Below are 26,124 nucleotides of genomic sequence, written 5' to 3'. Positions count from 1 at the left end.
GAAAAATGATTAATCCTTTGGCAACGGAGATGCACTGACATTGTGGCAATTGAAGTGCATTTGTGCATAGTGAATTTTTGACATTATTGCTTATTCAAATTAGACCTTGGGTGTAAGAGAAGTAATTAAATTGTTAGAATCACTTGTAAAGGAATCCTCTGATTACCTGTTTCAATGGTAATTCCTCTTTTGTGCTTTAGCAAGGTAATAATTTTGACCATGGAAGTGAAACAATTTGTGCTGTTTTCAATGACTTGAAGTATACAAAAAGGGTGAGGTGTTCAGACATCAATTATGTTTTTCAAGTATGAAATCGTAAGGGCTTCCCAAAACATTCAAATTACTTAATCACAATTAAACCTGTATATACAGTACATCATTCTGATTGACTAGTATCTGTTGATACAAAACAACCTCAGCTGATTAAGATGGTGTCCAAATTAAATTTAAAAAGTGCTTTTTCACTCCCTAAGCCTTCTAACGCATACAATTTACAGTAGGTATCTCTGTAATATTAGTGCAAGGAATTCCATATTTCCTGTTAAACTTAGACATCTTTTTCACATACAAATTCCAATTCTGATGTCTTGTTTTGGTGGACAATCCTCATACAAACTTTATCTTGAAAATAAAATCACAGCACAAACCAAGATTATGAGATATTTGAATGGAGTAAAGTTCTCCGAGAATTAAGAGGCTGGTAAACTGCAGTATTTGTTTTACAATATTAATAAAGAAGCATTTAAGAAAATTAAGATTACAGTTGTCTACATCTAAATCTTTCACATATCCAGCACCTGAGACTGGCCTATTGAGCAACACAGGTGGTTGAAAAAAGTCCTTTATTTTTACAGATGTAATTCATTTTGGTGATAAAATCAAAAGCCCGTTAGCTCTCGACTCACGAAAGAGTGAACATTGACCCAGCAAGTACTGTACAGTAGTTACAAATCTAGAAGGGAAGTGAAATAAATTTGTCCCAGTTGTTTCTTTGAACTTTTCATCTGTTTCATCTACTGTGTCCTCCAAATGTATTCACGCCCCTGATGAAACAGGAACAATAAAAATCTAATAGCAGGAAGACCTATAGACTGGATAAGATTTCTTGATTATAAAATATAAAAATGCTATACAGTAATCTTAACAGCATTGTATAGACCAAGGTAATATTTGCCATAAATAATTTATTTAAGTCCATAAAAAATGTGAGTCACATTTATTACCACCCTTCTCTCACAAGGATTACACTGACTAGACACCTCCTGTAGTGGGCTATGTGGTTCTGGCACTTCAGAGGGGAAATTTATGAACATTCCACCATGTAGAACTAGATCCTGGAGATAGAATCACAAACTTTCAATTGTATTGAGGTCTGGAGACTGAGACCAGACAACAATATTTATTTTCTAAGCAGTTACCCCTTCCTTTGTCGATCTGGATGCACTGTCCTCCTTTGGGATCCTTGTCATGGTGAAATGTTTTTGACTCCAAATAAGCTTCTTGGTGGAAAGGACCAGATAACTGTCCTCATATGAATGGGCTCCGTGACCCGTGAATGCAAAAACAAAATGTCCCCCTCAGAATATTTCACAGTGGGCATAGATATTTCTCAAAATGTGCTTCATCTTTTTTATACCAAATACAACCCTGATTAGCATGTCCAGATAAGGCATTTATTTGTCATTCAAATGATCTATGGCAATCTTGAGTCACCCTAATTCGTGGCTCACCCACAGAACTTGCTTCTTCTTTGCGACCCATCCACAGATGCCCAAATGCCACATTTGTGTAGGCAACTTTGAATGGCAGTTTAAAAAAAAACACTTATTTCGTAGCCCATAGTGGCAAGATACACCTGTTTCTTATTCAGAACGGGGTTGCCACCTTAGTAGTAGTTTTACACTACTACTGTATAACAGTACTAGTTATAATGGACACTACGTTGGAAAGTGGTCATGTAGATTAAGCTTTTCGTAGATTCTTTTAAAGCCATCAACCAACATGTTGTGGTCAATGACCAATGCCTGCAGTCTCCAAAGAGCTACCAGACCATACCTACAACATGATGATGCATGTTGCTGCTGAATGTCTGCCCTCTGTTAATGTCCCAGGGAAACAAGAAGCTTCAGATTCCTCTATATTGTTCCAGAGGCTTCCATTCCACTTCCAAAGAAAGAGAAAGGTATTGACGATTTTTTTTAACTTAGGGTTTTACTTAAAGGAATACTTTGGGGGGTGAATGAGAGGGACACACAGAACAGTAAATGTTTCTGGAATTCAATGAACAATTGAACCACAGAATTCCAAAGAAAACCTAGGCATCCATAGGGAGAACATGTAAATTCCACACAGAAGGGTTGAAGCCGGGACCTTAAACCTACAGTATAAGGCAGTACTATCCACTACACCTCTGTGGCATGGAGAAAACATCATTAACATTAGACAACATTATAAAGTATTAAATATTAAAGGCCCTTTTGGAAGAAAGTATGCTGTAAAGCTAAAACAAGATGTATAGGTTTCTAAATAATATAGATGTAAAGCATTCCAAATAATAATGACATTCCTCATATCAAAGTTACATAGGGCTATGGGTTAACATAACATGTTTTTTGTATTCTGGGATTCTTTGAATTATTCCATAAAAATACGGTGCATATAAGCTGCAAAGGGCTGCTGCCTTTCTTGAACTTTAACAATGTGCTTTAATAATGTTTTCTGACATTATCACACGCTTGCATTAACATTTGACATTAGTAAAATGTCAGCAATAAATATAGGAATGCATTATTCTGACTGTTTTTTATGTACTGTAACATACACACTGTGATTTCTACATAACAAATCAAATCTCCAAAGATGTGTATGAATAACAAACTTCCACCTAAAAATAAAAGTCTGTAACAAATGTTATGCAATGTATGAAATACAATATTAAAATATCATATTTTGTAAAGCAGAATATTTGGAATGCAGTTCTAAAAATTATTTCCTAAAGTAATCTTATGGTTGATAGTATTCTTCTATTTACTGTATTGCTATTTACATTGTTTTTGGTTTTGGATTACACAATTGGGTGTGAAGCTATTCATTTGTACAGTTTTTAAACATGAAAAAGGGTATTTTATCTATGTACTAAAACGTCAGAGGTCAACTAGCATGAAGGGGGGAAACTGCACAAAAAATGATTTACCATTTAAAAGTTATTCAGAGATTAAAAATTAAAACGTCTGCTTCATGTGGGCCATAGTGAAACAACTGCTTTGTTATGAGTTGTCCCTTTTCTGTTGATGTTATGAATTGCTCATTTGAATCCGTACTGTTGATTTTTTGCTTTGTATACCATGTACAGTACAGTATGTCCGCGCACTCTTTGGCAAACGTTTTTTGCACACAAATGTGCGCTAAATGTGTTAACTTTATCTACAGATGTGACCATGTCGTTGTCTCTATACTATCCCTGACGACTTTAAACTTGGTTGCTCTCCGATTTCAAACTAGACAAAACTGTTATGGTAAATCTTCGAAAATAACTAGATTGCCAGCATCTTTTTCTGAAGCTCTTGTGAATGTAGTCTAACCTGTTTGTCAGGCATATTATCACGTAATCTTAAGAACTACAGGTGCGGTCATGTGTCCACCGGAGGCCTTGAGCTCATGATGACAATTTAATCACAAAGCACTATAAACTGATAATCGCAACAAAAAGTTTGTTTTTTTTTTAATCATACGTTCTTTTTAACCAGTTACACTTTCGATTCCCACGTTTGGTTGTTTTTTTTTCTCTCTCGGAGATTGCAGTCTTTCCTGTCTGCGATATTTCCGTTGTTGCGCAGTGAGAATCTGATTTTCCAGGCGGAGGCTAGAGTTGCAGTGCTTGCCTCTGACCCGAACTGAATACTGTACCTTGCTGGGTTGTCCGGAGTTTGCGGGGAGTTGATATGGATACTTTGAACAGTGAAACTGCAACAGATTCCGCTGTATGCAGCACTTTTGCCAAAGCTGCACCGGATTTCTCCAGGCAAATGCTAGACTTAGATGAAGATGAGGACCTGGAGGTTTTCAGCAAGGTAAGAAAAGGGTAATAAGATACTGTTTTCCATGACAAGATAAAAAAAAGTTCCCGTGAAGAGCTGAATGCATCGGGAATTTGCTACGTGGTTTCACTAGGCTGCGCGTTTTTTTTTGACGGTGCACCAAGATTAATGCGTTAAAAGTTGCTTTAGACATTTCACGAGGTTCAGATGTATTTGCGAGAAAGAACTGTTTACACTCCACTTGTAGATTCACGATTCCAGGTTTGACTTCACTTCTTGCTATGGCTTAAAAATAACACGTAAAAATGGCAGATGCAAGACAAGCGCATATTTAGTTTTATTGGCGTATCAAAGTTCAAAAGCTCGCGTTCTGTGTCAGACGCAAGGAGAGTAAGAGTACTTGCCAATAATTTTGAACTCTTCATAGAAGGAACAAATCAGAAATAGACTACATTCCCCACCCATACTACATACAATGTAAAAACAGTAAAGTGAGAAAGGAATGGGAGCCTCGTTTTTTTAAATTCAAACACATGTACAGTTTCTAGTTAACTTTCTGTCGATCCCTTATTGTGATTTGTAAAGTTTTATTGCAGTTATTAGCACGCGTTAGAGGGTAGGTTAGCAAAACTACTTTACAGTGATCAACTTTGTATCGAAGTTTTATGAACTCGCTTTACTTTGTAGTTGATATAATACTGTAATTTCTCCAGAAAGCATTAGTTGCTGTTCTTCTGACACTGTCGCCTTTCTTCTGCTTTAAAGTTGAAAGGCAAATTGGGTTTAGCCTGTGTACTAGTCAAGCATTGTAACTAAGTACTGTCGTGCTACACAATATTTGCCATGGTCTGAATGTGGTCATGCACTGTTTGGCTCATTAAATACCGATTGTTTCCTCTTATGGTTTCAAGCGAATCACTGTTGAGGGGATTTTGCTTTGCCGACTGCTGACAAGGCAGTCGCCGTGTTTTGTTACTACTGTAGGGGATGTCATTATAAAAGCAATGATTGAAGTATACCCCGCACTATACGGCTTGTTTGCATACTGTAGCTATTCAGAATTTGAATAGGAAGAAAGCGTTTATTGTACAATGCAAAGTTATGTAAAAACCAGAAGTCCTGGAAAGTTTTGACTGTCGTTGTTAAAAGTGAAACGTGTTTGCATAGATCCATTCAGAAGAAAAAAAAATGTGTTAGTGGGTGTATTACATGATTTTAAGGTGTTGTAGCATTATATTGTTAGTACTAATAATCAGCAGCAGTTCTGTTAAGTTTTAAATATGTGTATTAAAAGTAATAATAGATAATTGTTTGTTGTAATATTTAGATGCCAAAAATTGTGAAAGTCCACCAGGCCTATACAGTACATTAATTGAAAATAAATAGAAACTTCATATTTATGTAACAGCAGCCATTTTCCCTGAAACATTTATAAGGGTGTTTTTTAAGAATTCAGTTGGCGTTTCAATTGAAACATACTATTCTTCATTGGTGTAAGAAATGATAGGATTCATTTTTTCTCTTGAACAGCTTTAATTGAAAAAGGGCATTCAATTACATTTTGTGGTGTCACATGTAATTGTAGTTTATTAATGCAAAATATGACTTTTTGCCCAGGGTACCAGAGAGTTTTTTTTAGGTTTCTTCTGTGGTCCCCTGTAAAGTCTGCTTAGTCATTAATCACCTCATATTTCACAACACTGAGCACATTTCCCTATCTGTAAGATGCTCTCTTACAGTATCTCACACAAAAGCACAAGGTAAAGAGATGGTATTGGAAGGAGGACAGAGTCATTAACCACAGTGCACAGTTAGCAATGTATGAGTGTTCAAGACCAAAGAATTAATGAACAGATTTGTGACAACTATTTCAATAGTAGTAAAAATTAACTAAAAGTTTGGGTAGCTAAATCTTTCCCCAGCTATCAAAAAATACTTATCAGCTCCCAGGGTGTAAGTAATTCCCACTAATTCCATTTTGATGAGCCAAACCTACATACAGTAGATGTCCTGTACAAGGCCTCCTCAACTTGTGATGCTCACAGTCCACTCCATTCCAGAATAGTGATATACCCAGCTACTCCGTTAATGTATTGATCTTACTGACCATCAACTAATTAATTAAGGAGCTGTTTGTAGGAAATCTGTAAGTGGATTAGAATGACCACAGTTTGAAATGGTCTGCTCTAGATTGTCTTTTATGACAGATTTGGGGGTAGAAGGCATCTCATTATTGTCATATATGTGTCAGAGGCCTGTTACCCAAAAGTTCGATTTGCTGTATAATTTCCTTTTCAAATAAAGTTTGCCTACAATTTGTCTGTAACCCTTTACTGAATCTTTTTAATGGTATTTTACATGTTCAGGATACAACTTTGACAGATGGCAGCTCCTTCAATGCTTCTATGCCAACATCCCCCTCATCCATGATTAATCAGTATAAGTTTGAGGAAGAGCCAGACACTAAAGATATATTCATTACAGTGGATTGCCCTGAGAGCCATGTGACAGCTATAGAGACCTTCATTACATACAAGATTTCAACTAAGGTAAGATTGATTTGGTGCTGAACTTCAGGTGTTTTATAGAAGGAACTAAAAAGTCCTATAACAAGAACGAACTCAGTGGCTTTTTCTTGAAAATTTAGAGAATATATTGGGGGTTTCTCTGTTATTCCTGTCTTGACTGTTTTAGATTTTGTAATATTTAATGTGTATTATCTATAACACAGGATTAAAACATCTTTTTTTCAATACGTACACATTTTCATATAGATGATAAATCCAGTCCCACATGTTTTTTTGATCATGATTGTATGATTAACATACATAGTTGGCATCATCTTTCAAATGTTACCCTTAAATGGTTCTACCAAAAAAACATTACAGTTAACTTTCCTGCTTTAAAAATGAAGGTGAATGGTTTCAAAGCAACCTGAATTTGTAATATGACTTGACAGACTAACTAGTGTAATGCCTGTTAAATTGGTAGAAATTAATTGAAAACATTGTTTTTTGTCTAACCTTTACTTTCTTCTTTCAGACCACTCGTAGTGAGTTTGACTCTTGTGAGTATGAAGTCCGCAGACGCTATCAAGATTTTCTTTGGTTAAAAGGCAAACTTGAGGAGACGTATCCAACTTTAATCATTCATGTATGCGATATGCTTTAACTTCCTAAACTGTTAAACCTGAGCTTATTATTATTGTGTTGTATGATTTAAACACCTTTGTTTTTGATAGTTCTTTATTATTCTTTAAAATGAACCTTTTTTCACTAATACTAAGTTCTATAAATAAAGCACTTTCATATGCAGACTGCAACATTGTTAGAGTAGTAAAATATTTAATTTGGGGGGGTTTGTTTTTTAGGAAGAAGGCTAAAGATCTAAGTGTGCTCTTCTTTTTTGGATCTTTTTTTCCTTTTAGCCACTGCCAGAGAAGTTTATCGTAAAGGGAATGATGGAAAGATTCAGTGAAGATTTCATTGAGACGCGCAGGAAAGCACTTCACAGATTCTTAAACAAAATTGCAGATCATCCTCTTCTCTCTTGTGATGAAGACTTCAAATTTTTTCTCACAGCACAAGCCGAGGTAAGATTACTTCGATACACTTAAGTCAGAGTTTTATTACCATTCAGCATTAAGTAGCTCAGGGTGAAATGGATTTTGCAGAGTTTAAAGATGTGCATTTAATGTGTCCATAGTGGCTTAATCAATAAAAATAGTGGTTCACATTGAGCGCTGACATTATCAACTGAGCATGTCTAGAGTGACTATATAAAAATCTGAGACATTGACCCTTCAATTATTATGCATTTGTCAAGGTGAACACCCTGAGAGCAGAGTCTCTTAATTCTCAGAAGAAAATCAATTATTTGTTTCATTATTATTATTCATTCTATTATTATTTGTCTTTTCTTTTTTGTCAGTCATGTATACAGTTTGTCAAAGGTGTCCGCCATCTGTTAGTACAGATCATTCAGTCTGGACACTTGCAGGAAAAGTAAAATGGCTCATTAAGGAAAAATTAAAATGTTGTACTGTCTCTAAATGTCCCAGGAATTATGGAGGTATATGATCATCTTAGCTTGGGATTTCCCAAGCAGTCGCTTTTACTGTGGTTTTTATAATGCTACAGGAGTCGAGAGACTTGAATCAACCCTGTTATCCTCATCATGGTACAGTGAGCTCTGTAGATTGCCTTGCACCTGTGACCTTGCTTTGTGATGAGTAAGAAAAGTGAAAGGCTCTGACATTGAACATTTTAGGGATAACGTGCTAGCTTTTCATCCTTCCTGTGCTGGTATGAACTTTGATGTTTTCGCCATTTTGATTACATTTAGAGAATTTCAAACTGGAAGGTTGGAAAAAAACCCACTGATAATTTACAAATGAAAAATTACTTTGCAGTCAATTATCAGTGCTGATGTTTCAAACATGTAGCAAGTCATTTTTTCTTTATGAAGTATTTGACATTCATGTCCCATTTTTAATTTTAAAAAATATGAATTGTAATTTAGTTATATTGAAGAATGTGGTCCACAGTCAAGAGTTACATTTTGGAAATATTGAAGTTGATGCATCAATTATAAAATGCACCTCATTGAGTATGGCTTTAAACTCACTGTTGATGATTGGTACCTTGATTATGAATCAGATAATGGTTTTATGATTTATAAAGTGACCCACTTAGAGTATTTCTTTGTAATCAGAATTGCCACTTGATTGATAAATCTTGGATATTTCCGATTTGACTGAACACACATTGGTGAATTCAATTTGCCGTTTCATCTAACTAGCCAGTTCAAAAACTCAGAACCTCTTTATATTTGCATTTTTCATACTTTCCTGCTAATAAGTATTGTTATTATAATGACAAAATTACTTGTTCCTCTATTAGGTATGTATTAGCAAAAATGCTTATTGTAAGATTGCTAATTCTAACCCTTTTAATAGTATTTTCAAATCCTTTGATCACCTCTGTTTTGATTGTGTTTGAATTCAGTACAGGTACATCTTTGCAAGACATTAAGATGAAGCCAGTGTTACCTGTTCACCCGTATTTCTTGCTAGTAAATTTTGCTTGTCTGCAGTAATTACATTTTTGTTTAATTTCCCGAAGGACATTGAGATACTACATTCTTCATAATCACTATTTATAATCCTTGATTTATTTCAGTGTATCAAAACTGATTATCATGCTGGTAGAGATGCTCCTTTCTGCTTGAATTTCTTTTATAAGAAGTCCTGGGTATTCTTAAATGTATTGGGTACCATCATTTCTTTGTTAATGAAATGTTCTTTGTTTTTCAAAATGTTCTTATTTTCTAGGAGCTGACTTCTCACAAAAAGCAGGGCCCTAGCATCCTAAGCAGGGTAGGAGAAACTGTGCGGGCAGTTGCTGCCTCTGTACGAGGTGTTAAGAATCGACCAGAGGAGTTCACTGCAATCGGTGATTACGTTGAGACGTTCAGTCAAAAGATGATTGTGCTGGATAAAATTACACAAAGAATTGCCAAAGAACAGAAAGGTATGGCTAAAATATTAAATCGCATATTAGCCATCATAGCAGGTTAATAAAGGCAGTCTTGCGTTTCATTCTGGGAAATTTGGGAGTTTGAACATACTTTTAAAAATGCATTTTAGAGTCATCTGCCAACTCATTGCCTTTTTAATATCTTTCATAATACAATATTTTTAGTAATGTTAGAATGTCTGTGGACAAAACATCTGTAAATCCTTTCTAAAAATGCAAGTGTTGTTAAGTAACATTACCTTCAGTGTATTATCAAACATTCTGTGATGGCCTTTTATTCAAAGCCCATTATTTTCATTGAAGGTTATATGCTAGCTTTTGTCCACTTCTACATTCTGAGTATCTCCATAGTAGCAAGTAATGCAACTCTCCCTTCATTTTGGAGCAGTGTTTTAAATTGAACCAACACGGTGTTCATGGTCAATTTTCTTTCAGAGTATTTGGAAGAGATGAAGGAATATGGTCCTGTTTATACGCTGTGGTCTGGATCTGAAGTAGAACTTGGGGATTCTCTTAAAGATATGGCTAACTGCATCGATAAATGCTGCAGAGAAACTGAGGAGCAAGTAAATGCACTGTCTGAAAATGTGGTTCCAGTTCTGCATGAATATGTTCTTTGTGCAGAGACCTTAAAGGTATGTTTCTTGTTTATAAAGACGGGTCTTGCATATTAAACTCTTATGACAGTCCACATCATTAAATGTATTTAAGGGAATCCCATCAAGGGCACTTAAATAATAGGAACTAGGTGTACGATGTTGGTTTTACTTAAATGGATTTTGGCAGAAACCGTAAGGAGAAGATGTTTATTTAAATTACAGTAAACCCTCCCTTTAACAGACTTTGGATTTAATGGACAAACTCTGGTAAGGAGTGTTTTTGCCTGCTAAAGAAGGGTGGTGTTGAATTGCGATCCAATACATGAAATTTCAGAGACAGTGATGGATGGATTTAGAGATTTCACTGTAACTTTATGGTATAGTGAATAAAAGAACCTATGATGAAGCTTTGAGTGCACCTACTGAAGAGATGGAAGCATTCCTTAAGGAAATTAGTAAATGAATCCAAGTTGAAGACATCATATTATCCCAGCTATACAAGGCTGATGTCTCGATGAGACTGGCCTCTTCTGGCGTTCACACCCTGAAAATATCCAAGCGCTAGATGTCTGTGCTAGGACCTAAAATCAGCAAGGAAAGGATCTCTCTTTTAGTGTGTGCAAATGCTGATGGCTCACTTGCCACCCTTAGCAGAGCCCAAGGGTCCTTGAGGATATGATGAACAAGCTTCCAGTAGTCTATCACCATTCCAAAACTCTTGGTTTACTTCTGACTTTTTTTTCTCACAAATGATTTTATTATATGTCATTGGTGATTTAATAGACAGCTGGCAAGACCGGACACCCCTTTCCCCTGTTAGTCCAGTAAAGCAAAGGTGTATTGTACTTTAACTCAATACAGTGTATTTATACGAACAGTACAATAAAGTAATATTAGTGCTGTGCAGTTAAGTATTTACATATCCGTAAAGCATATACTGTATATAGTGTATATTTTTCTCATATAACAGAGTGTTTTTGGTTTGAATGGACACCTCTTCCCCCTTAATAGTTTGTTAAACTGAGGGTTTATTGTATTTCATTGTGGGTTAAATATGTTTATAATTTTAACATTACTACAGACTTCACAGATAGCTTTTTTTTTATACAAAATAACAGTTTGGGTCTCACCATATATTGTCAGATTTTAATGGTTCTTCACCTTGTTAACAAGCTTTCAGTTTTTAGGCTGTACTAAGAAGACGGGACAACATTCAAGCTGAATATGAAGCAAAAAATGATGCTTTAGCAAATAAGAAGTCAGACAGAGACTCAGTAAGTGCACAATGTTTTTTTTTCCCCGTAGTACACGTCTTTTAGCCACTTCATAAATATTAGCAGTTTCTGTCTTAGCACATTTTCTCTTAGTTTTAACAAAAATATTTGTGTTCTAAAACAGGCCAGTTTAAAGTTTACACACATATATTGCAAACATCTATTAACTTTAAAAGGTGGTCTGAATATTTAAAATAGTTAAACTAATCGTTCTGTCGTAGAAGGTCAGATGCTTTTGACATTATGTTTTAGATGTCAGCAGTAAAATCAAAAGGAAAAAGGCAAAAGGATGATACCACTTCAAAATTGGTATAAAATTTGAGGTATTTGAGATTTGATATTTGATGCATTCAATCTCGCTGTCATCTCAGAGGTTTTTACATTGGCATTCATGGTGAGGAATTGAGTGCACACTTCTCATTTCTTTTGGGAAGCAAACAGAATGGACAGTAGTTAAGTGCAAAAGCACAATTAAAATTAAATAAAATACTAAGAAGAATATGCAGTATAGTTAAACTGCAGAAAAGCTATTTCTTCTGGACTGCTACTGTTTCAAAATACATAGAAATTGGAAATAAAATGAAATTAGCTGCTTCATTTTAGTTGTGATAATTTCTGCCTACAGTTAGGAATGATTTCAAAGAGAATTTGAGTTCTTTGTAAGTGTGGTAAGGTGTGAACTCCAATAAACGTATACTTTTTGTGACACAAGAAAGAGAGTGGTGTTCAGACAGTAAAAACTGAAAAGTGTGTTAGACAAAGGCCTTCAACTTGAGCTTTGTAAAATCACTTACATTTCTCAGCATAATTTCTTGGTACTGTTCCATTATAAAGGTTTACATTTAGGAAGAAAGGTCTGTCTGTCAAAGTAGGTTTATTGTCTTAACTACATGATTTACAGTTGACATTATACGTGGGTTTTATTCAGAGTTTGAAGTATCAAAGTAATCTGTCTTATAAAAATAGCAATGTGCCCAACATAAAGCACAAATTGTAGATTTAGTTTTGAAGATTGTGCTGTGCATACACATACAGCCTTTTTGATGTAATGTGTTACAATTTGTGTTCTAAGTAATTTGGGACAGAAAAAACAATGTAATTATTTTTTTTCCCCATTTGTTGTTAATTTATATTGTTTTCGGCCAATGTCCACTGTCAAAGTTCTGTAGAGCGATTTAGATATGTATCTATATGCTTTGGAGCATATACATTTGTAGCAGTCTCTTCCTAAAAATTGCTGAGAAGTTTTAAATAAAGGCTGACACCTTGCAGTAATCACTACCCTACCCAAACAGAAAATGAGTTTTACCGAATAAAATAAGTGTTTGAAAAGCAGTGTGGGAAGATGACCTTGCAAGGGATAAAAAGTTTTAATTGATTTAAAGAACTGAAATGTTGCAGAAGTGTTTTTTTTTTCCTACAGCTTAAGATATGCTAACTTGTTTAAAATCAGGATTGCTTACTGTCACAGCTAATGATTAACACATCCACTGTGTCACTAGCTGAAGGACTCTGATCTAAGCTTTGTCTTTGGGGGTTTCCTCGGCAAAAACCCTGAAGAAGCCAAACAGCAGAAGCAGCAGAAACTTGATGGTGAAATTGAAGAGGTACACTGAGAGCATAGAAAATGCTGCAGACCTGCTTAGTCTTGGGCTTTGGCTTTCTTATGATGTTAACATGAGTTGGTAATGTTTTAAAACTTTGTATTTCCTTAACCAAGTCTGGTATGATGCTTAATTAAAAGAAGTGATCTTGCCATCCTGTAACTTGTCAGGTTATTCTAAATTGTCCAGCAGAGTTGCATGGATGTTACAGGTTTAAGTCAATATTTTAATCTGTATTTGTCCTTTCAATATCAAATTTGGTATCCCTATCATTTGATATTAAAGTGTATGAATGATATGTGTTGTCAGGCATGCACAAGCTCAGCAAATGCTTCCTAGTAAAGATTAAATGCTGTTTAAAATATACCATGGGTGATAGGCAAAAACATTTCAACATTTTTCCAGGCATAAACTGTTCCGTTGAGTCACTGGATATTTTTTAAATGAGTCATTATTGCCACACAAGTTTTAAAAAATCTGTTTTTATTTGGTGGTTTTGCCAGAACTTGATTTCTTAATGCTTTAAAATGCTACCAACTCAGGATGTTAAGGGCCCCATCATTAAAACGTCGAGTCAGTGAAGAGAGATCCACATCAGGTTGAGAACAAATTGATTTCTCTGTTAAGGAGTATTTTTTTTTTAGTTTTGCAGGATCCCTTAATCCTGTTCTGGGAACAGATTATTTCTGAAGATAGCTTGCTGTGCAAACAAGTAATATGTATATAGAGCAAAAAGGATGAAGTGATTTTATTGCTCATGTAAGTGTTCTATTTTTTAATGCACAAACTATGTAATGCAACGATAAATCCATATGTATAAAGGATTAATATGGTGGCAGTTTCTTTTTGCATTTTTGTGCAGTAATGACATTTCATCTTGGATTCAGCTGCAAGGATAATAGGCTGATGTACAGGGGCAATATGTTTTAATTACAGTATATAGTACGTGCAGTTAAATTAGGTGGATTTGTGGGGAACTCTCTTGCAAGTTTTTAAGGATGGGGCACTTATCATACCATGCTAAAATTCTTAATACATTCTTATTCCCTCTAATATGGCTTTGCTTCCTTGTCCTCTGTTAAAGCAACTGTGCGATTTAATAAGGCTGTTCCTCAAGTACTGACCTGTATTTAAAAAAAACCTGCTTTTATGTGTGGACACGAGGAGTTTAGAGAATTAACATTGCTTTGAGCGTTTTTGGGCTTAACATTTTGCACTTTTTTTCTTTCATTCTCTACTGAAGGATGTGACTAAGCTTATTCATAGTGAAAACACATTTCTCTTATCATCTTTCATTACACAAATATACTCAATCAGTTTATATACAATAAAATCCAGTCAGAGTAATACAGTTTGTATCACAGCAAAACTGTCATTCTAATGCATAGGTTTTAGTTTGTGCCACCTGAGGTTTTATTTGATCAAATCTAATTATTTTTGTATGAAAGTTTAAGACTAGAAACAGACTCCTATAAGTCATGCATTAGCTGTATATGAACGATATACTGTCTCTTCAAAAATATAGCACAACCCCTGTGCATAGACTGGTCAGGCACTTACCTCTTGTTACCAACAAAAGCAAATACTACAAATCTACTAGCATGTAAAGAGCTGTGTCTGTAATAAAGCAGTAATATATGCCTTACAGGTGTCTAATTTGTTATTACTGTAAGTGTTCTGATGTGAGTAACTGTAATAATATTGACATCCATTAGATGGCAGCTAAGTCAAAGGTAAACATTGGTTGAATATTCTAAGCTTTAGTCTCCTACTTGCCTGTTTCATTATATTTATCATTTGAATTGTTCACCTATAAACCATATACTCTAAAGAAAAATGTTAAATTTTGATCACATGTATCATTAGTGTACAAAGACGCAAATACTGTCAGAGTGCGCTATATATTGTGTGTGATATTGGGAGGTCTGTTTCTACATGAACATTTAGAGTTATCTCTGGAGTGTTCTGATGTGACATTCTAGAGCAGTCATAATGTCCAATGAACAGCCCTTTTAAATAAGGGTATTAAAACCACATGAGGTAGAGCAAGCCTGCTCTCCAGTAGACCAGAGCTTGCTGTTCTACTAAGCAGACTTGTATACACACGGCAGCCTTTTTTCTGTTGTATTGTAGATAGGCATGTTAAGGTTTTTTTTTCATACTGAGCCCCTGAATGCAAATTTAATTGTAGTGAAAACATTCTGCTGCATTTATTAGCACCATTGTCAGGGGATGGATGATTTAAAGGAGGTTTCTTCTTATATTGAATAGGAACTTTAGCTTCTAGGGGCTAAATCATTCATTTAAATTGTATATAATGCTGCTGTCTTAAGCGTTCCTGATATATCTTTACTTAGAGTTGTGCATACATGGAATTGATTGACATGTCACATTATGAGCCAGAGGAAAAATTGTGCAGGTACTTGAGTCTTATAAGAATAAACACAAAACAATTTGAAAGACTGAACAACAATGATTGAACCACTGATTAATCTTCATCTAGACCAGTGTCCTTCAGTTGCTTCATGGTCTTCTGGGATTCAGAACTGTTTGTGCTTCACTATAGAAAAATGCTTGGCACTGTGTTTGGTCTCTGGTACCATGTTTTCCCAGTGTTAGAATTTTCGGGTTACTTTTTCCAATGGCTTTTATTAAGAATCTCTATTTCAGCATCAAATCATGGTGCAACAGTTCATGTATTGTCTTTATGGTCATTTGTCAGCAGCTATATCACCCTGAAACTCACAACTGGCAGCCCACTGAAGCTCAGCAGGTGTGAGCCTGGCCAGTACCTGATGGGAAACTTCCTGGGAAATCTAAGGTTGCTACTGGAAGAGGTGTTAATAGGACCAATTGGGTACACTCACCCTGTGTTGTGTGTGGATCCTAATGACCCACTATGGTGATAGGAACACTGTTCTGTTAAAAAAAGTTCTGTCCTTTGGGGGAGCCATAAAACCAAGGTCCTAACTCTCCATTGTCATTAGAAATCCCAGGAGTTTCTTGAGAGGAGTAGGGGTGTTACCCCAATGTCCTGGCCAAATTTCCCCCTCACCTTTATCAATCATATCCTCCTAATAATCCCTATCTATGAATTGGCTTAATTTCTCTGTTGTCCTCCCCACTGATAGCTGGTGTGTTTTAAGTGTACGGGCACATTTTGGCTGCCATCGCATCATCCAGGTGGGTGCTACGCACTGGTGGTGGTAGAAGGGAGTCCTCATGGTCTATTGTGGGACACCGTTTGCTCGTGTGAATGCAATGATGTCTACAGTAAATGAGTACTCTCCAGGTTAGCATTTTAAGTGACTTTGTTCTTAATTGACTCATCTGGTTAAATGAAGTAATGTGAGTTCAGTCTCACTGATTCTTCATTATGAAATCTAGTAGTTTGTGTTCTTGTAACATTTATGTGGTTGCTTCATGATGCACAACATCTGTAGTTTGGAATTCTGAATAATTTGAATGTGATACTTTAAACTGAGTTTCAATGTATTTTTCCACCTCTTTCAGCTTAAAGAAGACATTGAGAAGCTTGAAGATAAAGTGGAGTGTGCCAATAGTGCTTTTAAAGTAGACTGGGAAAGGTGGCTGAAAAGTATGCAAGGTGATCTGAAAGCTACATTCCTGAACATGGCTGACACAAATATTAATTATTATGAAAAGGTGAGATTTTAAGGTGAAAAGAACCAACAATTTTGTCATTAACTTTTCTAGACTTGGTGGAGAATTTTTTCAGTGAAGTATGTTTGCTTAACTTTTTTCTTTCTTACTATTATTATTTCTTTTATTATTTATTTCTTACCGTGGTTTATATTGTTTGTGACCTACTTTGGTGTGTAAACTTGAAAGAGTGGCTAAATTGTCCTGTTTTTTTTAATGAAGTATCTGTGTTCATTTCAAACTATATCACAGCTGGATTCCTAAGACGTCAATGGCATAGTGTAATAATTAGGTATAGATAAAAATGTTACACTTCAGAATGGGAGACAAGTATGGCATGTTAGTTACTGTATGCGAGAGTGATACTGTACTACAACCTTTGTAGTTCAAAGTCTGGCTACTTTTGTTTTGTCAGTAATAAACTAATAAGGAATGTGTAAGGTATTTACTAGCACTCAACAAGCAGTCATTCAGTAATAAGATATTAAGACATCCTTTTTCTGAAAAGTGTAGTTTTAACACTAAAGTACAATTATCCTAGTGCTTAGTCTTGCAGCGCCTGCAGTTTGTGTACTTACCACATGAGGGCTGTAGTGGTTCCATGTAATTTAACATTTAATGTCCAAAGTGGATTTTTAGGTTGTAATTATGCAACTATTTTATTAAAATATTATAAAATATATTTTATTGACCATATAAATTGACACCCTAGAAGTTTCAATATTTCAATATTAATCCAATGAACCATTAAAATGTGGCATTGATTTTCTTAATTACAAAATGTAATGTCAGAGAGTTTGCAACATTGTGTGACAACACATTTTTTAGACAAGGCTTTGATAGTGACATGGAAATATTTTGAAAAAGAGACACTTTTGATGCATTAATTTCATGTGATAATGATTAAAGCTTTTGAATTATCAGGTGTATTTGAAGAAAGATATGGTACACATAACAATACAAATGACTTATAGATACGTATAGTACATGTATGAATTGTAAATAAATTAAAGTGCATTTTTTATAATAATACTTATATACCCAAGCAACTACTAAGAAACTGAGATAATTCTAAATAAGGATAATGATAATTTAAATATAATCAGCTAGCTTTAAATGGTGCAGCTATAAACAAATTATTTTGCAAGTTCAGAGATGTATATACAGTCCATACAGAGAGTCAGAAAGCACAAGAAAATATGCCCTTACTTCTTTTGAGTCTTTGTCACACTTATATTTGTACATTTATACATTTATTTATACACTCCAAATGTGCTAAAGAGGTAGCAGAAGGCATCCGGTCTGATAGTATTGATTGCTTTACTGTAAATGTCTGCTGGAATATTTTCCAAAGGGTTTATTATTTCATAGGTAGGTAAGACTGAAGTGTTAAGCAATAAATGGCTTGAGGCTTTTAATGATTTATGTAAGATGAAGTGACCCCAATAAAAAAAAAAGCTTTGCAATACTCGTTTAGATTCCTGGATTAGGCACACGGTTCACTGAATTCTTAAACCTCCAAGGAAGTGCAATTCTTCTGTATGCAGCTGTCACTGCAATAATGTGCCCTGCTTAGCCTGAAGAGAAGGCAGTGGCAGTGCTCCGCTTCGAGGTCATGGGGATATATATTTTTACAGTGCCAGAACTGGAATATTAAAGTGACAGGAAGAACGCAAAGCCTGTACTGAAAAGTCTTGTAAGCCAGATGCGTGTTCCTTCTAAATTTATCTACACACTTAACACAACAGTGAGGGAATTTGTATCTCTCAGTCTACCTGCAGCTGTGAGGGCTAGGTAGATGGGGTTTGACATTTGGCTGGTCAGCACGGGTGTTCTCATTGATTTCATTTCACACTTAGTTTACTTTTAACTTGCTTCCCCGAGCCTCAGTGAATCCTGATAGCTCTCTAGCTCATTTTCATCCAAATGAAGACAAAATACTTTTCTGAAAATGACTCACCATGTCTCCTCCACACCTCCCATCTTCCACATGTTTTTTTATTTCATTTTTTATTAAGCACTGTATACGGCATGTGTTACCTCTGTATGAGCTACCAACTTCAGGGGATTGCCATGGAGACACCATAGCAACAAGAAAATTGAGGATTTTGAAGAGAAGTATCCTTTTACTAAATCACTCTCACGGTTCACATTTTTTCCCTAGTTTTTTATTGGAATTGTATAAGGTACATAGATGTATTTTGAACAGGGAAGAATCCACATGTGTTGTTTCCTGAGCACATTTACTGTATCTTCTTAAACAAGCAAGAGGAAGGTTTTGCTGGCAATCTTTCCTCATCTAAATCCCCCAACCACCACTCACTCCCCCTTTTTAGCAGTCTCACAGCTGAGTATATTCTAGGCATTCTGACACACAGCTTCATCGACAAAGTACAGTATGTTTGCTCAGTCGTGATCATCTCCCAGTAAAGATTTGTAATAGTAGTTTCTTATTGTTTCTTCCCTATCCTCCTGCCTGGGTCTTCATATCCCAGTAGTATTTCAGTGGGGTTAAGGTCTGACAAGACCAGCATATCAGTTTCAGAGCCTGATTATCTTCTTCTCCTATGGAAGCCATGTAGATGTTCGACTGTGTACAGTGTATACAGTAGCACTGTTACACATTGTGAGGCTTTTCTGATTGCATAGTTGTCAAGCCAGTACCTTGTTTTGGTGTGTACAAGAGGTTAGTGGAGGAAAGAAACATGTCATCTCACTGTATTTTTCAAATTGCCAGAAAGGAACCACTCTGTCATGGGAGCACTTGAACCGCCTTTAATATGCTGTTTATTGTCTAGTGGCAAAGGAATGACAGTATGGCAATAAATCCTTGCATACAACATCATACAGTTATGATGATGATGGTGATGAAAGGGCTCTGTAAACATTTTTGTTCTCTCTTTTGTGAACATCTGACTGTCTCTCTTGAATTTGTGGAATGACTCAAGTTACAGTTGCATTTGGCCGACATCTCAAATGTAGTGCATGTAATTATTGTATGTCTTATATACTTATTGAGCTGTTTTAAAATCTAGTGATAGATGTTCAGTTTTATTTATGTATGTTTAGCTGTGGGTGAGTGTTGCATAATGCATCTAATTTTTGCAGCAACACTTTTTGAACAGTAGCATGTAAGAACATAAGAGAGAGACTGTTTTTGTTCATGTTAAGCTGGGCTTGGGAGTGGTCGTGTAATGCAGTTGTGGAGGATAAGGAAGTACCCTCAAGCAATATCCAGTTATCCTTCTGATAACACCCTGGATAATAAGCCTCCACTATAGCTCAAAACCCAATGTTTGCAGACTGAAATTCTTAATGAAGACAAGGTACAGTGTCCAGCTGTGCAATTCTCATCATTTGAAACTCCAAATCTGAATAGCTCTGAGCAGCTGGGCATCCATATGGCATTGGCACAAATATCATCAAACACTATAAAGAGCTCCACAGGTACTGCAGGTCTTTATTTTTCATTTCATTCATATGGAAAATTCTTAGATTTACAGCAGTTTAATTCTGTTAAAGGGTATTTTAAAGTGTCTGATAATATGTAATGAACAGACTCTTCATTTGTCAGCATGGGTTTTATAGATAGCACAATCGCAAAACTAAGTCTTAACTAAAGTTTGTTAATCAATGAAATTGAGATATATACAGTATATGAATCTGCATTGATTCTTTTTATTTATCCAATACTGTTATTTTTCTTTCTAGTGTTTTTTGTATATAAGGGGCTTGATAAATCACTTTATAAACTGCTTAGTTTAAGGTAATACAGAGAATGAACTCAAGGGATTAACTCTGTTAAGGGCCATATACCAGGGGCCAGCCCTGATCCTGGATGGTGGGTGTGTCTGCAGGTTTTATTCCAGCCCATATCTTAAAGAGCTTAACTTGCTGGTTATTGCCTAAACTGTACTAGTTTAATAGCATCTCTTAGCTCTTAAGGAAGAATAGTGGTTTCCAGCATTCATTTGTTTAACTCTTGGGAAGTGTCAAGGCAAATTGTGTGTATACTATATATGATTTATGAGTGTAATTTTCTCGCACAGACTTACCAAGGTTTTTCCACTCAATTCAAATGTGCCTGTAATGTTTGCTTTCTCACATTGAAGTTTGGTTAGATCTGATACATTTCTGAAAGGACTGGTGATTGTTGAAACTCCTTGGACAGACTGTGAAGTGTCATATATTTTGTATTTAACCTATATTGTTACCTTCAGCTGTTGAGTGAGTATGTGGTGCAGCAGTTAAAACCATTTACCCGTATAAGCTTTTTTTTATGAAACATTTTCATTGAATGCAAATGAAGAAAAAGTCGTGTTTTGATAGTATGGCCCTCCTTCAATGCGCTGTACCTGTCATGTCAGTGAACCCTATTTATGAATCGAAAAGGGGCTGAATAAGATGTAGCAGACTTCACCACCATGGTAAACCAGATGGCAGGTTTTATGAGTAACCCCCTGTATGCCTAAAATATATCAACAGATGGGAGGTCTAATTTAATTATCTGGAGAGGTTTAAGTGGTCACCCAGCAGTTTTTTTCCTCTTTTTCTGTTGGCTCTTTCTATGTATTGCTGCATTTCATTGAATATTTGCAGTTCTTACAAACTCTGCTGAGCTTGTAAGAATGGGTAATTAAAGTATTACGCTTAGGACAAAAAACAGAAACTTTAACATATCATGTTTTATCCTTGTTTCCTATGTATATGTACTGTAAAACGTACCTTAGGAAAATATATACGTGTTTTTGTATTGGATGTCAACATGGTTTATATTAAGATTACTGCTAGGATATTTAAAATGTAAGTATATGTGGATCCCATAGCATTTTTCATTGGCATCATTGAAAGAAATCTACATTAGCAATTCAAGCTAATATTTTGTTTTAGGATTTGTCTTTTCTGGAAGCATTCTTTACAAAGTTAAGAACCGCAAACCTGTGATTATTAGTTTGTTTCTTACATGCTAATAGCCACTTAGCAGGCACTGTCAGAAACATCTAAGGGAAAGGTCAGAATCATGCTTGCATCCTCTGGTAAGCTGCCATCTTGATTAAATCTTTTTGACAGTTTGTCAGCTGCAGTGACTTTGAATTGGCTTCAAGTTTGCTCATAATCTCAGTGATTCAGAAGAGCTCAAAAACTTGTGGTGTCAGAGGAGTGCATTGGGGCTCAGAACAAACATTAATCAAAGGCTTGCCAAATGACAAATAATAACTCAGCTTGGGACTGAACTGAGCTTGTGAATGAAATTGGATGCTAAATTTGAAGTAGTTTTGTGTCTGACTTGCTTCAGGTATTAAAAAGACCAGTTTCATTTTTGGTTTTGATTTGCTGTTGCAGTGTATGAAAAAAGCATTTTAAGCAACGAGTGATCTGTCATTGGTAATTGAAGCCTGCTGATTTATAACAATGAATTTTAATATATTTTTTTTTTATTCTGCCAGGTTTGCACATCCTGCATTACACAATAAGCAATTAAATTTTTTACTGAATTGTGTGAGCCTGAATCGAGGTGTAAAGTTCCAAATTGCAATAAAGTTGATGAACTCTTTTTAGAGTTTAACAATCTCTGTGTGTATTGTTCAGTGCCATCCTATTATGGGAACTGCAATGGGGTTCTTAAATTCTGTTTTGCCCCAAGAGAATTGAGTTAAACATTCTCAGTGGGGAGGGAGAAGAGGGTCAATCAAAGCCAAATCATGCTTTTCCCTTTGCTGCTTCATTAAGATTTAATTGATTTTCTCTTTGAGGAACAAATGGCATTATATTGTCTTATTGAATTAGCGATGACTGTCAGAAACGTTACGTAAGTGAATAAGCAATTTGAATTATTAAGGCTATATTATCACACATTTTCAGTACAAGCAGAGATAGGGGAATGTTAATATATGTCTGCTTTTAGTTCTTAAATGCTTAAATTAAAAACTTAATTGTTTTCAGCATTTTATTTAGAATACTGCCTGTATTACTGTGATCTGGTGGCCTTTTGATGAAAACTATATGAAGAAACTCTACCTAAATTTCTGTTTCATGTTTTGCAGTGTCTTGCCATATGGGAGTCCTTCCTCATTTCCCAAAAAAATGAGCTCAGTGTGGAGAATGGAAGAGATGAGTAATTCTAGGACAGCCTCCGGCACTTGTAACAACTGACCAAAGCAGTACCCCAGGTTACTTAAGGACATTTATATTGAATTGTATGTTTTTTTCCTCCCATTTATTTTTATATTATAAAAATACAGACAATAATGCATTGCCAAGAATTCTGTCTAAAAGTCAACCTCAGGGTATTCAAGTGCCACAATACATTGGATCAGGATTATCAGTTCCACATATGTGGCCTTGTTCATAAAAGATGCACAAAAAAATACGAATAAACTGTGGGGAAAACTGATGCACATGCAATTGGTATTTCTGTTCTACTTATATAGAATGGAAAACGTTAAGAAATATTTAAGTAGTGCTTGATTACTTTTTTTCCCCAGTACACATTCCTTAGCTTTGTAAAAAATAAGAAAATGAAAAATAGAAAATAGAAGCTTTAGCAGTAAGCGGTTAGTTGTGTAAGCAAACCTAGCTAGGTTAAAAAATGTGATTAAACTTCAGTGTGTGTTTTTGTAAGATTAACTAGGTCACTGATGCATGACTTCAGTTGTGCATTTATTATAGTGACTTGTCTTTGGTCACTGTTAATCCATTCCTCTGTGTTACACAGGCTTCTTGTGAATACATGAGTTGATTTTTGCCCTACTTTGGGCTAATTAATATTTTATATTTAAAGTCCTTGCTTTATAAATGCATGTGACAAACCATTTTGCCTAAACTGGTGTGATTCTTTAAAATTGCTGTCCATGTTGGCTTGTAGAACCAAGTAATTTGTACGGGGAAATATACTGAACATAATCTTACGATTCACGATGAGCATCCATGCATTCGTATAAAATTAGATCATAGAAAAACAATCCCAGTTTGATTCATGTCGGCCTTAAAAACTGCTCTGCTGTCAAGGATTTCTCTTTCAAAAAGCTGCCTCTTCTCATGCATCTGATAGATGCATACTTATCTTTCTTTGATGGTGCCCAGCAGAGTATTCAATATAGCTACAAAAAAAAGAAGCTGCACAGCTTGAGGTTTGTAATCCCTTAGCATCATGAGGTGGTGAGCATTTATCATTACTATGGTATATATCTGGGAATTTAGCTAAAAACATCATTATACTGAATCTGCAGTCCAAAGTAAAGGAAGAAAATGGTTTAGTATTTTGAAAGTGAGGCACACAGCACTTAATGTACATCTCCTGATAAGATGTTCATTTTTCTTGAGCTGGTGGCATTTGAGGTGTCAAACAGATGCTTTCATGGGAAAAAAAGGTAATGAAAATGCAATAGTTTACTGTAGTAACACATCTAAAACATCTGAAAACATTTTGCATTTATCTTTTCACATTTGTGAAGAAAATCATTTTCTACCTTAAAGCGAGAATCCTGGATCGCTCAGGCATGTAATTTGAATGAAAAGTATACACCTAATGCAATTTCTGTTACTGACATACAATGTAAACTTTTTTAATGATAAAAATTATCCTTTTACATATGTTTTTGTTTGGTGAATTTTAAGAACTCTTTTTTTCATTGACCCTTTTCTGAATGGCTAAATGCTGATATTTAATTGCTAGAAGTTTATTTAAATGAAACACAAAAAAAACAGACCTCAGCCACATTACATTTGTATAATATACCAGATACAAAACTGGGTTATTGGCTTGGTTTTATCACATTAAATATTAAATTGTTCTCTTTAAATTGTTCTCAGTGGCCTTGGTTTATTCTATTTATAAGTGTTTTCCTTGGTATTACAGCTGTACTGAGCTGTGTCCAATTTTATTGTTTTGAATTTTTTAATTCCACCATTACTGCAAATTGTAAATTTTCTGTTCAGTAGTATCAGTTTTGTTGACTGTTTTAGGCTGATACACTAAAAAATCATCTTCAGTCAATATGTACCTCTTATATGAAATAAAACATTTGTACAAAAGCTGAGATTTCTGTGTGACTTTTTACTTGAATGATGATTAAAATCTTATTTTTTTCCTTTAAAATTTACAGCAAATTAGAATTAGTACAGTGCATTAGCATTTAATGTGGTTACAATGTAGTACCTGTTCCTACTGTGAACAGATTTTCTCAAAGCAAAAATTTAATTTCCTATGAGCATAATGCAGTGCATTTTCAGTTCTTATAATAGATTAATATTACTTTTTTATTTTGTGTTTACTTCCATACCAGCTCTGAAAATGAAACATTAATTTGAATTAATTGTTTACTCTAAGAAATCCAAAATTATATGCAATATATAATGCAAGCAATGTTTGTACTGTATATGGGTCCCCTTCTGCACCCACACTTAGTACATTCTAGATCACTTCGGGATCCTTTGAGATAAAAACTACTACATACTCTAAAATCAGTTTCACTGATTTTCTTCTGGAGAGAAAATAAATGCAGAACATGCAACTACGATGCTTTCTGCTTAATCAAATTACAGTGGAATTCCAAAGTTCATCAATCAAGCCTTTTAATTATTCTGACCCTATTTCCATCTTTCTTACTGGACTTAAACTGATGGATACTGATGTTGGACTTGTCCAGATTAAAGGCTGTTGAATGTTTTTCAGACTCGGCTTTGTGCCTATGCCTTTGCTTTGTGAATAAGTATGTATTTCACGTAAGAGCTAACAAAAGTCCCCGAGGGTACCATGAAGTCATACATCAGAAATCAAGCTTCAGATGAAGCAGCACCATTCTAATAAGAATAGGAAGTGGAAGAAAAGCCAGAGGTCTATATACAGTACTAGGGATTTTGCAGATCCACAAAAAATTCCTGATTGACAGTAAAGAATGGAATTGATCTGTGATTAATTGCAGTAAAGAAGGTCATGCATTGTCGAGTTCTTTTTCACTAGTACCAACAATTGTTCACTTTCTTGTTCCCTTATAAATGATTATTCCTAATGTCTCAGTGGATAACTGAAAGTGTTAGAAAAGGTTACAAACATAAAAGAATAGAAAACCAGGACAGAACATTTTCTAAAACATACATATTGTTGTAACTATTTGATTACCTGTTTTATTGTGTTTAGCACTTCAGAATAAATCTAATAATTATTCCACTAGTGTTTCACATTAATGTCTTGCTATTTATACTGAACATCAAAGAAAACGGCACTTACAGTGATTAACTATTCTCTTCATTAAAGGTAATGTACAGTTACCTTTAAAACCAAAGTATTGCATTTATACACTTAATTATATTATTTACACTCACTATACAACCAAGTGCTCATTTGAAATAAAAGCCAGAAGACCTCAGGCCTTCCAGGTGAGTCTAAAGTGCCTGGGATGAAGTCATTT

The 26,124-nt window shown here is 35.1% G+C and overlaps 1 protein-coding gene across 2 annotated transcripts; it reads left to right on the top strand.

The window, feature by feature from the left end:
- Nucleotides 1–3,834: 3,834 nt before the first annotated feature.
- snx7 (sorting nexin 7) lies at nt 3,835–24,748 on the top strand. 2 transcript variants are annotated; one of them, XM_088927482.1, is made up of 10 exons: nt 3,835–4,070; nt 6,404–6,586; nt 7,080–7,190; nt 7,465–7,629; nt 9,370–9,568; nt 10,010–10,209; nt 11,361–11,447; nt 12,950–13,054; nt 16,565–16,717; nt 22,759–24,748. In XM_088927482.1, the coding sequence occupies exons 1-10, from the start codon at nt 3,942–3,944 to the stop codon at nt 22,831–22,833; spliced, it is 1,407 nt and encodes a 468-aa protein (XP_088783608.1). In that variant the 5' UTR covers nt 3,835–3,941; the 3' UTR covers nt 22,834–24,748. The 2 variants fall into 2 exon arrangements, with proteins under 2 accessions (XP_088783608.1, XP_088783609.1); XM_088927483.1 differs by lacking the exon at nt 12,950–13,054.
- The last annotated feature ends 1,376 nt before the right edge of the window (nt 24,749–26,124 follow it).

The sequence above is a fragment of the Atractosteus spatula genome, chromosome 11 (assembly GCF_055471065.1).
Source record: "Atractosteus spatula isolate fAtrSpa1 chromosome 11, fAtrSpa1.hap1, whole genome shotgun sequence".
Classification (NCBI taxonomy): Eukaryota; Metazoa; Chordata; class Actinopteri; order Semionotiformes; family Lepisosteidae; genus Atractosteus; species Atractosteus spatula.
The sequence above is the reverse complement of the archived record's forward strand: the minus strand, read 5'-3'. Positions and strand labels throughout refer to the sequence as shown.

Excerpts from the sequence above, each read along its gene's own strand:
- snx7 (XM_088927482.1), top strand. The coding sequence starts at position 3,942 with ATGGATACTTTGAACAGTGAAACTGCAACAGATTCCGCTGTATGCAGC. Across the intron at positions 6,587-7,079 it reads CATACAAGATTTCAACTAAG|ACCACTCGTAGTGAGTTTGA; the intron begins GTAAGATTGATT and ends TTCTTCTTTCAG. Across the intron at positions 9,569-10,009 it reads AATTGCCAAAGAACAGAAAG|AGTATTTGGAAGAGATGAAG; the intron begins GTATGGCTAAAA and ends ATTTTCTTTCAG.